The 16,048-nt window shown below is 40.9% G+C and overlaps 2 protein-coding genes across 6 annotated transcripts in view; one reads left to right on the top strand and one right to left on the bottom strand.

Annotated features, from left to right (window-relative positions):
* The window catches only part of KDM1A (lysine demethylase 1A), a 74,036-nt gene that overhangs the window by 12,870 nt on the left and 45,118 nt on the right, over window positions 1-16,048 (bottom strand). For all 4 annotated transcript variants that reach the window (XM_054720926.1, XM_054720923.1, XM_054720925.1 and 1 more), the window contains 5 exons: window positions 15,845-15,939; window positions 3,736-3,878; window positions 3,281-3,371; window positions 2,033-2,167; window positions 1,272-1,345 (listed from right to left, as the gene is read on the bottom strand). In XM_054720926.1, coding sequence (XP_054576901.1) covers window positions 1,272-1,345; window positions 2,033-2,167; window positions 3,281-3,371; window positions 3,736-3,878; window positions 15,845-15,939 — 538 coding nt within the window. The remainder of the gene's footprint in view (window positions 1-1,271; window positions 1,346-2,032; window positions 2,168-3,280; window positions 3,372-3,735; window positions 3,879-15,844; window positions 15,940-16,048) is intronic.
* Window positions 1-16,048, top strand: part of LUZP1 (leucine zipper protein 1) — a 124,806-nt gene that overhangs the window by 80,723 nt on the left and 28,035 nt on the right. The window lies entirely within an intron of this gene.

Here is a 16,048-nt window from a genome sequence, read left to right as displayed (position 1 = left end):
CCCAGCAACGGAGAAAGCAAAGCTTTCCACACACTCTGGCCAGGCCCAGGCCTCCGCTTAAGGCTACAAAGTTTCAATTATAGAAGGTGAATTAACCCCAACAGAAATGGCTGCCAGCCATGGAGCAAGCAGGAGGCTTGGCTCCACTCCAGGCTACAAAGTTTCCATTATAGAAGGTAAATAAATTCCAGATACCAGGGCCTCCTCTTGGGTCATCAGGGGGCGTGGCTGGCCTGCAAACCACCACAGGCCCCTTGCTCAGGCTGCCCCACACCCCAAGGGAATCCCCATCCTGATCTGGGACACCCTTCAGGGCAAACCAGCTGGCCCCACCCCTGCACCAGGCCTCTATCCTATCTATTAAAGAGTAATATGCAGATTGACCATCACTCCAACACACAATATGGATGCCCCCATGTGGACACAAGATGGCCACCACAAGATGGCCAGCAGGGGGAGGGCAGTTGGAAGGCACCAGGTCTGCAAGGGAGGGCAGTTGAGAAGGACCCAGGCCTGCAAGGGAGGGAAGTTGGAGACGATCAACCCTGCAGGGGAGGGCAGTTAGGAGTGACCAGGCCGGCAAAGGAGGGAAGTTGGGGGCAAACAGGCTGGCAGGGGAGCAGTTAGGCATCAATCAGCCTGGCAGCAGAGTGGTTAGGGGGTGATCAGGCTGGCAGGCAGAAGCAGTTAGGGGCAATCAGGAAGGCAGGCAGGCGAGCAGTTGGGAGCCAGCAGTCCTGGATTGTGAGAGGGATTTCCGACTGCCCGTTTAGGCCCGATCCCGGTGGGCAGTCAGACATCCCTCGAGGGGTCCCAGATTGGAAAGGGTACAGACTGGGCTGAGGGACACGCCCCCTCTCCGTGCACGAATTTCGTGCAACGGGCCTCTAGTATGTATTATAATAAAGTAAGCCAGAGAAAAGAAAATACATAAATTTTATGCAATCATGACATATCTAACTTTTTCTTTTTCTAGATTTCTAGGCTACGCAGTTGTCTGCACGTTTTTTCAAATTGCTGTAAATCTCCAAAAAAATTTTCCAATATTATATACCGAAAAATGTCCACGTATAAGTGGACCTGAGAAGTTCAAACCTGTGTTGTTTAAGGGCAAACTGTAGTCCACATGCACAAATAGCTTACATTTATTAAACAATTTACAATCCATTCACTTAACAAATAAAACCATGGTGCTTTATAATTTTCCCTCTAAATCTAACAGAAAGAACAGCAAACCCTAGCCTTCTGAACGTCAGTTTGTTTTTTCTTACCTTGGGGGATTGGCTTCCAATTCTTGAAGTTTTTCTTCTAGTTTTCCCTGTGTTTCGGCTAACTCATCATATTCCTGATAGAATGAAGAGAACCAGTTGATCTAAATGTGTCAGAGACCAACCTAGTTATTTATACCACAAAATGTAAGGCCTGAACCACATCCATGGCCCAGGTCATATCCACGAGTGTCTCAGCTGAAGGCTGGGTCAGGGCTCGTTATTCTTGGAGACAAATTATAATGTGAGCCTGAAATTAAGATTAGAGGTGGGAAGGTACAGCAACTACCACTTCCTGTGCATTTACCACATCCCTAGCACAGAGTAAGTGCTTTGGATCCCCTAATAAGTGAGTTAGTATTAATACTATGTAACAAATTATGTGATTCAGGAGCCCAAGGTCTCCTGGCTAGAAGATACTAAGTTATGGATTTCAACCAGATAATTTGACTCCAAATGACTCAGGAGTCCATGTTCATTATCATTATTCTAAACCGTCAGGGATAAACTATACCAAAGGGCTAAAATGAGATGTAAGTAAGCTAAAGGATGAGATTGTGAAAATAAAGTAGGAATTCTGCAGAAAAAGTAGATCTCGAACCAAACTAACCCATTCAGTCCCCAATGCTCCTATGTACCAAACCCTCTTCGCATTACAGGTACCTGTGATTGGCTAGTGGATCTTTTCCAATGTTTCTCAGATCTACACTATTTCTTAGGATTCCAAATAAAACCAACTGGGCATAGATGTATGTATACCACACCTTGCACAAGGCAGTCAGATCCCTGTGTTTGCTCTTCACTAAGAACTCAGCAGTGATATCTCTGGGTGGCTTGACTTCAGATGCTTCTTTGTATTGCTGATGGAGCTCTTTAATTTTCTCTTTCAAATTTACCATCTAAGAGGGAAAAATCAAAATTTACCATTCCAGATAGTGATGTCATTTGTCTCTAAATCACGTGCTTTGGCAACTCCCCCTAAACTGCTATGATACCAACACAGGTCCTTGGAATTCTTAAATGCCTCTTCTATATCATGGTATTTTAGAACAGGAAAAAACCCCTATATGGCTCAACACAGAGATATCACATCACTATAAGATAAGTGAGACCACTTCTGTCTTCCAGAACACATGGCAGAACTAGGAGTGTCCCATTAATTAAAAAAAAAATTATATACACACATGTACAAATTAATTTCCAGGAAAAACAAAGTACTATAATGTAACTTAAACTTGTTGTTTTGGAACCCAATGGCCATGATTTGTTTTTGGTTTTTTTAAAAAATATATAAAAGGTCAAGTTATCGCACAAAGCGACTGAAGGAACCATTCCCAGGATTGGTCTGGTCAGGTTTCTGATGGTACTACAGAGGACTAGGGGGATGGTTCAAGCTTGAGATGAACCCCACAGCTGGCCATTCTCTGGCCACTCAGCTCACTTCATCCGCACCACAATCCTGAATAAGGAGTGCCAGAGACCTCTTCACCTGACAGGATGAAGAAATGAGGCACAGGGAGAGTGAGGCAAGAGTCTAGTCACAAGATGCTCCCGGTTTTGCATGACAACTCCCACAGGAGCTGTTCCACTTCACATTTTCTCCCTGAGCGGGTATTATGTCTGCGCTAACAGGATGAGGACAAACAGCTTCCTAGTCTGGAGGGTAGTGGTAAAGAGCCCTCACAGATCTACTATTTGGCACAAGTGAAGTAATTATGGCAAAGAATATGTCTTGGCTGCTGACCAGTTGTCATCAGTAGAAATCTGACCTCAGGACAGCTGATTTCCCTCCCATCCTAGAATTCCGCAGAGGGCACTGGGTCAGCTTTACAACAGCCAATTTATCAGTAAAGCTGCACTGAAGAGTGACAGATAAAACAGTGCCTTTTGCTAGTCATTTTTTCTTAAGAGTAATCAGTGAGTCCGGTACTTTTAAAATTTCTAAAAGGCTTTTTCTTTCCTATTAATGTACCTTCAGCAATGAAAAAAACAAAACAAAAACAGAATTTCACCTTATTAAGAAGCTCTTTCAATTCCTCCTGAGTTTTTACTATCTTCTTCCAATGTTCAATCTGCTCATCTTTAACATGCTTTTCTTGTAACCTAAGAGAGACAATTCGTATGCTCTGGTCACACAGCTTTGCAAAGACCGGTATCCATCAAAAACATTTAAGAGCATCAGGGCCCACTGATATTTCTAATACTCTGGAACAAGAAAGTTGGCTGGGGACAAATTATTTTCTAGGTTATGTTAAATACAGTTTAGTGCCATAAAAGTGAATTTTAGAATTTAGAAGGGTCTTACGTATCATGTAATTATTTTAAATGGTTTTACTTTTAGAATTAACTATTTCACATGAAAATAAGCAACAATTAGCTCAAATAAGACTTGATGGAAAACTTAAAACAAAAATAGCAAATCTCTAAATGGAAATCACTAGGCAATAAGCAGTATTGAAGTACTTACTGAATAACAACTTCCAGTGCCTGGCCAAGGGACACAGGCTTATTATTGAGGACATTGAAGTCTAGCTGATGACTAAGGTAAGATGTAGCTTCTAGCAACCGGTTAAACTCTTGTTCTACCATTTCATCTTTCTCTTTAGGAACCTGGAAATCCGAAGTATAGCAGAGTTGGTCCTTATAATACTAAACATAAATAACTACCCATGAAAACACAAATGCTGTACAGATTAAAAGGTTTCCAAAGGGGAAACCTTTGAGGACAATGATTTCAACTTCCTTTCTATGAAGTGGTCAATTCTATTAAATGAGATATGAGATGTTTTTGGCACTGATACTCTCCTATTCTCCCAATTTTGCCCCCAGACCTGGGACTCTATCTCTAATAACAGCCCCAGGATTCACGCTGATGCTAACTGAAGTTATGTGGTGCTAACATGCACTGAGATAAGCTGGGATGACATGCAAACAATAGCTAGAAAAGGCCCAGAGATCAAAAACTGTGTCAACACACCTGAGGACCTTCCAGCAAAAGGGCAAGATGGACAAATAAGAAGCCTGTGGTACCTGCTTCCCCTCAAAGAATTTAAGGTGGGAGTAGGAAAGAGAGAAGTGAAGTTCATGGCAATTAATAAGCTATTAATTTGCCGAGGAATAGTGTTTTTAAGGCACCAATTAAGTTGAGTTGAATGTCCAAAGCTCAGATTATGAGTGACCGAAGCACCAGAGCTGGCTCACTATGGTGGAGGAAGGGAACAGACTGCAGAGCAGATCATCAAGCTGCAAGACCATGCTCCCAGGCCCTGCCATCAGTTAGTGGAGACACATACCTCTGTGACTACTACCTAATTCAGCCCCAAAGTAAACTATCTGCAATTCTATTGCTGATTTCATGACAGCAGCGAGAGAAAAAGCACATCGAATGCAAGCATCTCTTGCCATAATAAACGGGGCATCAACTGGGAAGTGGAATTTAAATTATGAATTTCACTTTACAGACAACCTAAAATTGGTAACAAGAAAACAAAAATTAAAGGTCTAAGGAACACTAAGGCAGGGGAGAAGTGATCTTTTACAACCAGAGATAACTGATTGTGGATAAGATCATCACAGTAAGACTCTATTTCTTGGTTGAAACTCCTTAGTTTTTGCCCTTCCCAATTAAACAGATGATTTTTGAAGCACAAGCCTCTGCCCCTTTACTGATAAGTCACCCAAATGAGTCCGTATAAGCCAGGGGGTGGCAAAAAGAAATACAACCTGCACCAAAAAAAGAAAAAAGGGAAAAGGACTGCAACTGTCCTTTGAAACTGTAAATATGACAGACACCATAAGTGATTCAATCAAAAGCAAGTTTTAAAGCATCAAGTTCCAAAAGACCACACAGAAGGGATCAAGAAATCTCTAGGAATTAGCGAGTCCTCATTAGCCTAAGAAATGTCAACCCCTGAGAATCTTCTGGTTTATACTGAGAAATAAAGCAAAGAATCGGGCTTCGGAGACTTGGTGCCATTCCATAGCAGGGTGGTACCTAGGATTCAGACACGTCTGACCTCCTATTCAACTCCATGCCCAAAGAAAGGAGCGCTTGGTGACAACCCGACTTGTTCTGAGTACTCTGCTATCCTCAGAGTTAATGGAAGAGACCATTTTGTCAGGAATTCCATTTACTTTCTCATTAGTTATTTTTCCTCACTAATGTGATAGTCACATATAGAGCAGCTCAAAGCAATGCTGAAATTTTGCTCAGTGTAATTCATGCAATAATGCTACAAAATATGATTCTATAATCTCTAAATTTGGTGCAACTTTAAAAAAGGAAACAATTACATTTTCAACTGATATCTACTAGTACAGTTATGAGATCTTAACAGATTATAGATGCAATGTGTAAGACTGCTTTTCCTGGAGTAGAAAAAGGTGACATTTCTGTGTGGCTTCTAAAATGTCTAGGAAGGGGACGCTGTAGCAGCAAGAGGGATCAGATCACATATGCCTCTGCAACAGGGCAAAATGTGCCGATACACAAGTGAGCAAATGGTGCAGATTAAAGCTCTTCCAGTGTCGACTGGATGGCTGGCTTCAGACAAGCTTTAATCTTTGCAGTGAGGCTGACAGTCACATAGGGAAGTTCATACTGAAAAATATGCAGCACTCAGGCTCAGTAACTGGGGTCCAGGGTGTGTGGTAGAGAAATATTTAAAGGGACACTGTCAAGGTTAAAGGGACCAAATTTGACCTTTTGTTTCTTCCCTCTTTGCTAAGCAGCCCACTTGATTCATTACACTTTCCCCTTTAGTCCACCCACTCCCCCCACAAAAACCTAACTTTTTACATGCGCTTTCAATGACAAAAACTCAAATGGCACCAGCCCAACATACAGGCGCAAATCTGCAACAACAAACCAGGGTGAATGTATGATGGAGAGGACCTTTGGAAGGGAAAGATTTAAGTTTCAAGCTTTTAATGGGTTATTATAAACAGTGAGAAAATGACTTGAAAAATCATGAAAAAAAATACCTTGACAGTGTCCTTTTAACCAGTGCAGCAGAGAGAGAAATAAACTGTAAATAACAGCCCAATAGCCAAGTTTCATTTTTACGACAGCAGTAAAATCAAGGCTTTAAACACACAGCATGACAAAAGCATTGTTAGCTCAGAAGCTGCAACCACCAGAGAAATAAGGGACAGACTGTACAGAGACCAAAATGGGAAAGTCAAGGCATAGAAATGGACAAAAGAAAGCCAGTGTGGAGAGGAGGGTGGTGGTCAAGGGAGATGGTATCAGAAAGCAGTGAGGAATAAAGCAAACGTAATAAAAGAGAAAAAGAAACACAGAACAGTAACAAGAACAACAACAAACAAACAAACAAAAAACAAACCAAGGTCACTGCCACGTCTGACTGACGTCAGGACCACAGACTGCATCTCCGGTTCACCATCTAACTCGAGGCTCCACTGAGGAGACTCTAAGAAACAGCCAGCAGTCAGGCCCCGGCCAGTTTCTGCCTAAACAGTTATGGGTGTTGCCAGTGAGACCAGGGATAGCTTTGAAACTGGAATGTTTTTCCATTAACTTAGAACTCCACTTTGAAATTAAAACAATATTTGAAAAATAGTAAATAAAATACTTGCCCATTATTCAACACTGACTGGGTGAAAATCAAAAGGTGTTGTTGATATATTTAAATTTTGAATCTGTTTCTAAAATTAAGCTAGCTTAGATATGCACTCCTTGACATAGCCAGACAATGAAAAGAACTTTTGCAAATGACAACCTTTAAGCACCCCCTAAATAAATACCTGTTCCCCTTGGTGAGAACTGTTGGACTATCTTAGTTCCACAAATTATTGTGCAACACAAAATGCAATAATTTTAGTTTTACCTGACCATTCTATTCCAGGTTCTTAAATTGCACCTTGAAAAAGAACTCAACAAATGATTACAAAGAGTTAGGCTCTGTGTTAGACAGCAGCTGGATTTCTATGTTACAACACAGCAAGAACATATCAACCAAACTAAGAAGCAAGCAGTTTTTTCTCAAAGAACCTTTGATATAGTTTTCTAGTAAAGAATTAAACAAAAAAGATATCACGTGAAACAGATTTTGATATGACTTGTCAAAGCCATTTATTTCCCTACGAAAAGCTCCAAATAAACAGTTTCTTCAAGACTAGGAACATTTGGAGAGTCTCATTGCTCTAAATAGGTACAATTCTGATTGTTTTGGTCCTGCACATTACATGGAACATTCCTGAATGTGGCCGAGGAGGGACAGCCTATGCATCCAGCCCATGCAGAATAAATTTAGGGAGAGCCAAGAACTTTCTAGACAAGGTCCCTGATCCTGCAAGAAGTTATCTCCAAAAAAGGACACTCTCCTTAGTTCTACCTCTGGTTGCACTCTACCATCACAAACTCTTTAGGTCTAAAAAACATGGTCTCATTCCAGTCTGCAGAAGTTCTGAAGCAGCAATGCAGAATGGAGTTGACTGCAGCTTGGTTCTGAGTACAGTAAGTTCTGAGATTTAGCCAGAGAAATCCTTAAAAAGAGTAACACATTGAAAAAAGCTGTAATGGCCAAACCTGGCCAACAGAGGCCACAGTCAGTCTCCACCTCCAGGCACTTCTAGGATTACAATAAGACAAAGATTTAGATTGGTTCTTTTGGTAAAACCTAGAAGAAATTTACATCTGAACAGTCTCTAATTCAGGTTCCCAAATAGCTAAGGAAAACAAGATATAGCTATTATTTCTCAAGGGAGAATAAGTACAAGTATATCCCCAATCCAAAAGTTTAATGTAATTCTATAAATGAAGGCTGTTATCTTTAAACTCACAGGGATTTTTTTAGATTATGCAAATATTGGACTTGCCTAAAGCAGTGACTAGGCCATGTGGAGAGGGTACCCACAATGTGTGTAAGGGCTACCCTAGCAATTACAGCATACAGTAGAGGCACTCAGGAAAGTCCTATTAAATGAATAAATTAACATAGTTTGGAAAAGCAAAGTCAATATTATAACTATATTTTAGGGGGAAAATACCCACACTGCAACTTCAGGAACATTAAAGGCAGGCAGGAGATTTTTACATTTATAAAAAGCAGGGATTGGCAGTCATGATTTTAAAGGGTAGAAAAGGAATACCTTAAAAACACCAAATTCCACAAAAGAAGATGAAAACGGAAAAGGCCAACAGGCCTGTGTCAAAAGTATTATCATGTAAGCACCACTCTATATGAACACAAGTGAAAACTGGCTACCTTATGGTAGGTACTGAGTACATCCAGTTAATGGTTTTTGTAAAAGACGGACACCTGTTATCTTTCTAGTATTCTCTTTCTTCCTTGTAATAGTTGAGCCATTCAAGAAAACCAGTTGCAGTATATGTTTTTCCAAGTAGTTTCTGAGTCTCTGGATCTCAACTTGGCAACAACTCTAACTCTGTTCCATTGTGATGCAGAATGTTACAGCACTGCAGGAATTTGATTAAGATACCTTTTCATTACTCAAAAGAAGCCAAAACAAAATTAGAATCTAAAGCCACCAAGTTACAGGCTGGTATACAGGAGATGCAGAAAACATTCAGTCATTCCCCCATCTCCCCCAACAATCCATGTTTGTATGGTGGTTGTTTTTTTATTAATCCTCACCCGAGGATATTTTTCCCATGGATTTTTAGAGAGAGTGGAAAGGAGGGAGAGAGAAACATCTATGTGAGAGAGATACATCGATTAGTTGTCTGCCATACACATCCCAACAAAGGCCAGGGATCAAACCTGCAACCCAGATATATGCCAGGAATCAAACCTGAGATGGTCTGGTGTGTAATCACACTGGCCAGGGCAACAATCATGTTTTGAGTCCCTTCACTTGTGACTCCCAAAACGTTCCTGAATTATTACCCTATTTCCCAACCCTGTCCACATCCACTTAAAGCTGATTAAAGTACAGTTCAGCCGAAACCGGTTTGGCTCAGTGGATAGAGCATCGGCCTGCGGACTGAAAGGTGCCAGGTTCGATTCCGGTCAAGGGCATGTACATTGGTTGTGGGCACATCCCCGGTAGGGGGTGTGCAGGAGGCAGCTGATCGATGTTTCTCTCTCATCGATGTTTCTAACTCTCTATCCCTCTCTCTTCCTCTCTGTAAAAAATCAATAAAATATATTTTAAAAAAAGTACAGTTCAGAGTATAATTTCATCATCAGTCGATCTGAGGGCAGCTGCTAATAGAAACTTCTATTTACAGGGATATAGTATCTTGTGTTAGAACCAAAGAGGGAAACCCTTGCTCTAGTACCTAGAGCCATAAAATAAGCTTTCCCTGTCCAAACCAATACAACTCACTGCTCTAGCTGTCAGTGCAGGACCAGAGAGAACAGACAAGTAAACTCTGTCAGGGGTTCTTGTGATTCAAACAACAAGGTAACAAAACAAAAAACACTTGCTATGTAATTTTTCCCTATAACAGCAAAATGTCTGAATATGTGATAAGTCCTTAAGACAATATTGCAAGGGATATTTCTTTTTTTTTTTTTTAATATTTTTTTTTATTGATTTTTCAGAGAGGAAGGGAGAGGGATAGAGAGCTAGAAACATCGATGAAAGAGAGACATCGACCAGCTGCCTCCTGCACACCCCCCACCGGGGGATGTGCCCTCAACCAATGTACATGCCCTTGACCGGAATCAAACCTGGGACCTTCCAGTCCGCAGACCGATGCTCTATCCACTGAGCCAAACCGGTTTCGGCGCAAGGGATATTTTTAATTCTGAGTTAACGCTGACCTTGTAGAAGGTAAGAATTTATTTTTATGTACTAACAACAGAACCATCAAATCATCCTCTTTTTTTTCTGAGGGTGTCCATAAATAATGAAGGAACACACCCCACCTCGTTAGGCAGTTTACTAAAGAAAAATCAATCCCTGGGTGAATGTTCATCTAGGTGGACCGTGCTATCTTCTTAAAGTAACTGTTAAGAAAGCTCTCTGAAAAGGAGACCCAGCTGATGCAGTCACACAGGCCATTAGAGCTGCGTCCACTTACCCATGTCCCCACCTTCCCCGAAATATCAACCAGGCGTGGCACAAGTATGAGAATTTGAGCTGGGACCCCAAGCAGTGAATCCTGGTTCTACAACTTATTGACTTAGGTAATGACCTTAGGCAAACACATGTTTAAGCTTTAGATTCATCCCCTGCAAAATGGGAGAATGAAGCAACTCACCTACTGACTCCTTAGATTTCTAAAGCCATGAAGCATAACTGTAATTATCAGCATAAATTAATGGAACTTTAAGCTCTTAGCACTTGTCCTATAAACTAACAACCAAGTCTTCTTGTCAACAGTTGTCCATTCATACTCGGAGCTAGACTACTGGGAACAGTAAGATACAGAAACATTAACATCCCTTCTTAGGTTTAACTAACTACCTTAAGGCTAGTGGAACTCAACACTGAAAATAACTTTTCCCCAAATTTGAGAATGCTTAATCAATCTCCCTTACTACTTGGCTACTGCACCAAATAGAAACATACCAACTTAGAAAAATCCTATAAAGATCCGAGTTGAATGAGAACTACAAATTTCACTTGAAAAAACAGCATGCTGAAAACCACATACCTGCTTAACAGCTGTTTACTACAGTGTTATTCAAAGGGCTGATCCTGGTGAGCCTACAACCCAGATATGTGCCCGGGACCAGAAATCAAACCCGAGACCCTTTGGTGCATGATCACACCAGCCAGGGCAACAACTGTTTTGAGTCCCCTCACCAGGAGTTTATGCCAGAACCTAAATTAACACATTGCTTCCTTCAATGAGAAAGTCTTGCTACCAAAATAAAGTCATCATCTGAACTAACAGCATGGTTAATAATGTCGTTTATTTATGTTCTGGAGTCAGCTATTTACCTCAACCCAAAGTGGTAACCAACAGTTCGTTCATGGATGGGCAGCTGGTTATAGGTCACACTTGAGAGATATACTATTTAGAAAAAAATTTTTTTAAATGTATTAAAGATCATATAATTCTCTGGATATCTCTACCAAAATAAAGCTTTCCTTTTACTGTTACACTACATGAAGCTAAGTGCTCTACATTCAGAAAAATCTAAAGAAAAAGGCAGTCTCAGTAATTAGTGATCATCTTTGGTTTCGATCCCATCACTTCTTGAGGCCTAATGTAATCCACTTTGGAGGCCTTGCTTCCTCAGTTCAATTCTCTAAACCACTGCTTGTCTGCCCAAAACACTGCTCTGTTCATGTTACTTCCCTTACTCTAAACCTTGTGAAGTCCCAACCAACAAATCAGCCTAGTAAGCCACAGCCTTCCTTATAAACTTTGGCTTTACATAACATCAGTCCCTCACCAGCATAATCCTATCCTTTCAGAGACTTCTGCCTTCAATGCCTTTCCCTCCACAACCATGTTCAAGTCCTAAGCCACCTTCACAAATGCTCTCCTTCCCTCTAAATCTCTCCCTGCCCTTGCCCCTCCCACCTCAACAGACTCTCCCCTTGGCTCTTTTTGTTTCTCCTTTTTCCCCACATATCTCCCCACCACCCAGTTCCTACCCCCCCTCTTCCCTTACCTCCCCCCCCCCCCCCGCTGTCCTTATCCATAGGTGTATGATTTTTGTCCAGTCTCTTCCCATACTCCCCACACAGACACCCCTTTCCCCCTGAGAATTATCAATCCACTCCCATTCTATGCCTGATTCTATTAAGTTCACCAGTTTATTCTGTTCCTCAGATTTTTAAATCACTTGACTTTTAGATTCACTTGTTGTTCATAATTTTTATATTTCTTCTTCTTTTTCCTCTTTTTAAAGAATACCTTCAGCATTTCATATAATGCTGGTTTGGTGGTGATGAACTCCTTTAGCTTTTTCTTATATGTGAAGGTCTTTATCTGCCCTTCAATTCTGAATGATAACTTTGCTGGGTAGAGTAGTCTTGGTTGTAGGTTCCTGCTATTCATCACTTTGAATATTTCTTGCCACTCCCGTCTGGCCTGCATGGTTTCTGTTGAGAAATTAGCTGATAATCGTATGGGAGCTCCCTTGTAGGTAACTAACTGTTTTTCTCTTGCTGCTTGTAAGATTCTCTCTTTGTCTTTTGCTCTTGGCATTTTAATTATGATGTGTCTTGGTGTGGTCCTCTTTGGATTCCTTTTGTTTGGGGTTCTGTGTGCTTCCTGGACTTGTAAGTCTATTTCTTTCATCAGGTGGGGGAAGTTTTCGTTCATTATTTCTTCAAATAGGTTTTCAGCATCTTGCTCTCTCTCTTCTTCTGGTACCCCCATAATTCTGATGTTGGTTCGCTTGAAGTTGTCCCAGAGGCTTCTTACACTATCTTCAACTTTCTGAATTCTCTTCTCTTCATGCTTCTCTGGAAGAGTGTCCTTGGCCTCTTTGTATTCCAAATCTTTGAGTTGATTTTTGCAATCCTCTAGTCTGCTTTTGGGTCTCTGTATAATATTTTTTATCTCAGTCAGTGTATGTTTAATTTCTAGTTGGTCCTCATTGAATTTATCGGCCTTTTCAGGAAGAGTGTCCTTGGCCTCTTTGTATTCCAAATCTTTGAGTTGATTCTTGCAATCCTCTAGTCTGCTTTTGGGTCTCTGTATAATATTTTTTATCTCAGTCAGTGTATGTTTAATTTCTAGTTGGTCCTCATTGAATTTATCGGCCTTTTCCATGAAATTCTTGAAAAACCTTATAACCGTGGTTTTGAACTCTATGTCCAGTCGCTTGTTCTCCTCCATTTCTTTGGTTTGTGATCTGTTTCCTTGCCTTCTCATATTCTCTGCTTCCCTAAGTTGGTAGGGTAGTTTTGTGTACTAGGTGTCCTATTGGTTCAACGGGTCAGCCTCCCAGTTACTTGAGGTGGACACTCTTGGTGTACCCTTGTGTACTGTGTGTCCCCCAGCAGGAGCTACAGCAAGGGCTAGTTTTCTCCTCCTTTGCTTGGGCGGTTTTGGAGCAGTCTGACTGGAGCTGCAGTTGGTTAAGCTGCTCCAGAACAGGCCATTTATATGCAAAAGCCGCTGTGTGGAGCCGGGGCGGGTTTGTAGAATGTGCGGGGCGGGGCCTCAGGGTGGGGCCTCAGGGCTGGGTGGGGTCTCAGGGCGTCACTAGGCTGGGGCGTGGCCAACGGCGATGGCTGCCGTCAGCCGTCTCTGCCTTTCCACGTTTCCAAGTCCCTGCGCCTCGCGCTCCAGCGCAGTAAACAATGATTGCTGGGCGCACCTCCGCAAAAAAGTCACTCTCACTTTCCGACCCGATGGCCGAGAGTCCAGCTTCTCCCCGTAGGTGCCTGGGTCCCCCGAGTGTCCCCAGAAACTGGATTTCCGAGTGATCGGGAGCTTGTCTCCCATGGGTTGAAGAAAAGCCACGCACCCAGCCGCCCGCCGCCGGCCCGATTCGCGTGGCTCTGTACCTCAGCTTTTCAGGGATTGTGCTTCTTTCTCTTCTTAGTTGTAAATCTTCCACTCAGCCAGCTTTCCCGTGGTTCTGGGTGGTAGACATTTTTGTCTTTTAGTTGTATTTTTGAAATTGTTGTGTGAGGCAGCAGATTAGTTGTTTAACTATGTCGCCATCTTGGTTCCTCCCCTCCCCTTGGCTCTTCAGTTGCAATTTATCCTTCTACCTAACTTGGCAAATCTGCCTGTTGTTAGTGTTATTGGAATAGGCATGAGTAATATGGTTAAGGGGGGAAATCACTTTGATTTTAATGACAGCTATTACTGCTGATGCTCTCAAGTTCATGTAAGATATCTGGAGTCACTAGAAGTTAGGCCCCTAACTTTCTTGAGGGCAGAGAAAACATCTTCAGTGCTTAAGACAGGGCCTAGATTTTGGCAAATGTTCAATAAATACTTGACTAACTGTGATATGCTTACTCCAGACAAAAGAGGGGGCTGGGTAGATAAAACAAGATTGGAGTGGAAAAATGGACTCTTTCTACTTTTGTATATGTTTGAAAATTTCCATAATAAAAAGTTGGGAAATAATTATTTGTGTTCAAGTCCTACTCCACTGTGGCATCTTACATAGCAGGGAATGACTTATTCAACTCTATATCCTTTATATAACTTTGCAGAATAGTAAAAATTTATTAAATTGTTGCATTAACCTCTCCTTCATCCTTTTAATCTAATTCTATTTCGCTAATTCTGCCAGAATGGTAGAGATGGGAACTAAGGCATTCCCTGAAAGTCTGTCCTTCTCTGATATGAACGCCATAAAGCTTAAAGGTATATAGAAATGGATTAGAATGTCCCATGGGACCTAAAGTTGGGATCTTACCACTTTTAATAACTGCCAAATAGATATATAGCAAAACTTCCCTGCCTCAGAATTGTAGACACCCTTGCTCTTGATAGGAGAACTGGTAAACCTCTGCTGAATATAAACTTTTAAATTTCACTCACTCCTAAAATTTAGGATTGAGACTTACATAGTCTAAGCCAAAATGTCAAACTCGCGGCCCACAACGAATATTTTTGCAGCTCAGCCAATATAACGGTATGTAAGAAACATTATAATAAAAATTTCATAACTTAATTTTTACAATATCCTGTTATACATAATTATTAATAACGAACTACAACGTTCACTAATGACTGATTACTATAATCGTGTTGCATTCATGTCCCTTATGCGCCTTACGTGCAGGTGCACCATTTCTCTCCACTAATACTAGCAGCGAGTATTTTAGCAACCAATTGCCACAACATTAGTCTTGGACTGATTTGTTTGGTGTGCACAACAGGAAATATTTCACTTTAGGAGAACAAGAAAAATAGGTTTATTTGTGCTACGCTTATTAATTTGTGCAGTTATTCAGTGTCTGGTAAGTTAATGTTCAAGAAAAAATATTTTTATTAAAATGTTCTATTATTTTATGTTAATGATTACTCATTTATTTCAGCCCTTTGTATTCAGCATATCTCTATCAAAATAAACCTACGTTTCTATGAAAATTGAAACTTTTTTTTTGCAGCCCACACAAACTTCAACCTTGTTTATTTGGCCCGTGTTAGCCTTTAAGTTTAACATGCTTGGTCTAAGCCTATCATGTAGTTGTTAAACTATTGTCACTCTCCCATACTGAACATCACTTCCATTCTACTGCCATACTAAGTACAGGAAGTTCCTATGCATCTGGGTCAACCATTTCCTACTTAAGCATCGGCTAAGTACCACAATTTGGCTATTAGCCCGTTAAAAACTTAAGTCTACAAACACAAAACTCAAGTCATAAAGAGCACATGGAGCTAAAGCACATGATGGGATGCACAATACAAAGAAAGGAAGAGTCAGGTGTCAATTACATAGGTCTCTTGGAGTAGGTGGCCTCAACTAAATAAAAAGATTAGCTAGCTAGCCTTCATTGAATGTCTGAAGATAAATGCTTAAACTGCATATATGCAATAATAATCCCTTCCTAATAAAGCTTAGAATTAAGGAACAATCAGAAAATGTTATACAATTTCTGCCCTCATTTGATATGTATATGTGTATATATTCACCCACACATTATCCCCAAAAATGTTTTCAAGTGAACAAAGAAATTTTGGAAAGTTCTGTCTGTCCTCCACTTACAGCTTGTCCATTGGCTTCATAAAGTGGGCATTTTTGCTTGATCTTGGCCAGTTCCATATTTACTTGTTTGCTGACCACAGCCATGGGATTCCCTCCTAGAGAAAACTCAAATGATTAAATTCAACATACCTATGAAAAAGAAAACAAAAAACTCAAAGCAAAAATATTTTTAGTCAAACTTAAAATACCTAAACTTGTGTATTT

The sequence above is a fragment of the Eptesicus fuscus genome, chromosome 9 (assembly GCF_027574615.1).
Source record: "Eptesicus fuscus isolate TK198812 chromosome 9, DD_ASM_mEF_20220401, whole genome shotgun sequence".
In the NCBI taxonomy this organism is placed as follows: Eukaryota; Metazoa; Chordata; class Mammalia; order Chiroptera; family Vespertilionidae; genus Eptesicus; species Eptesicus fuscus.
Note: the sequence above shows the minus strand (reverse complement) of the source record. Positions and strands in the feature narration are given on the sequence as shown.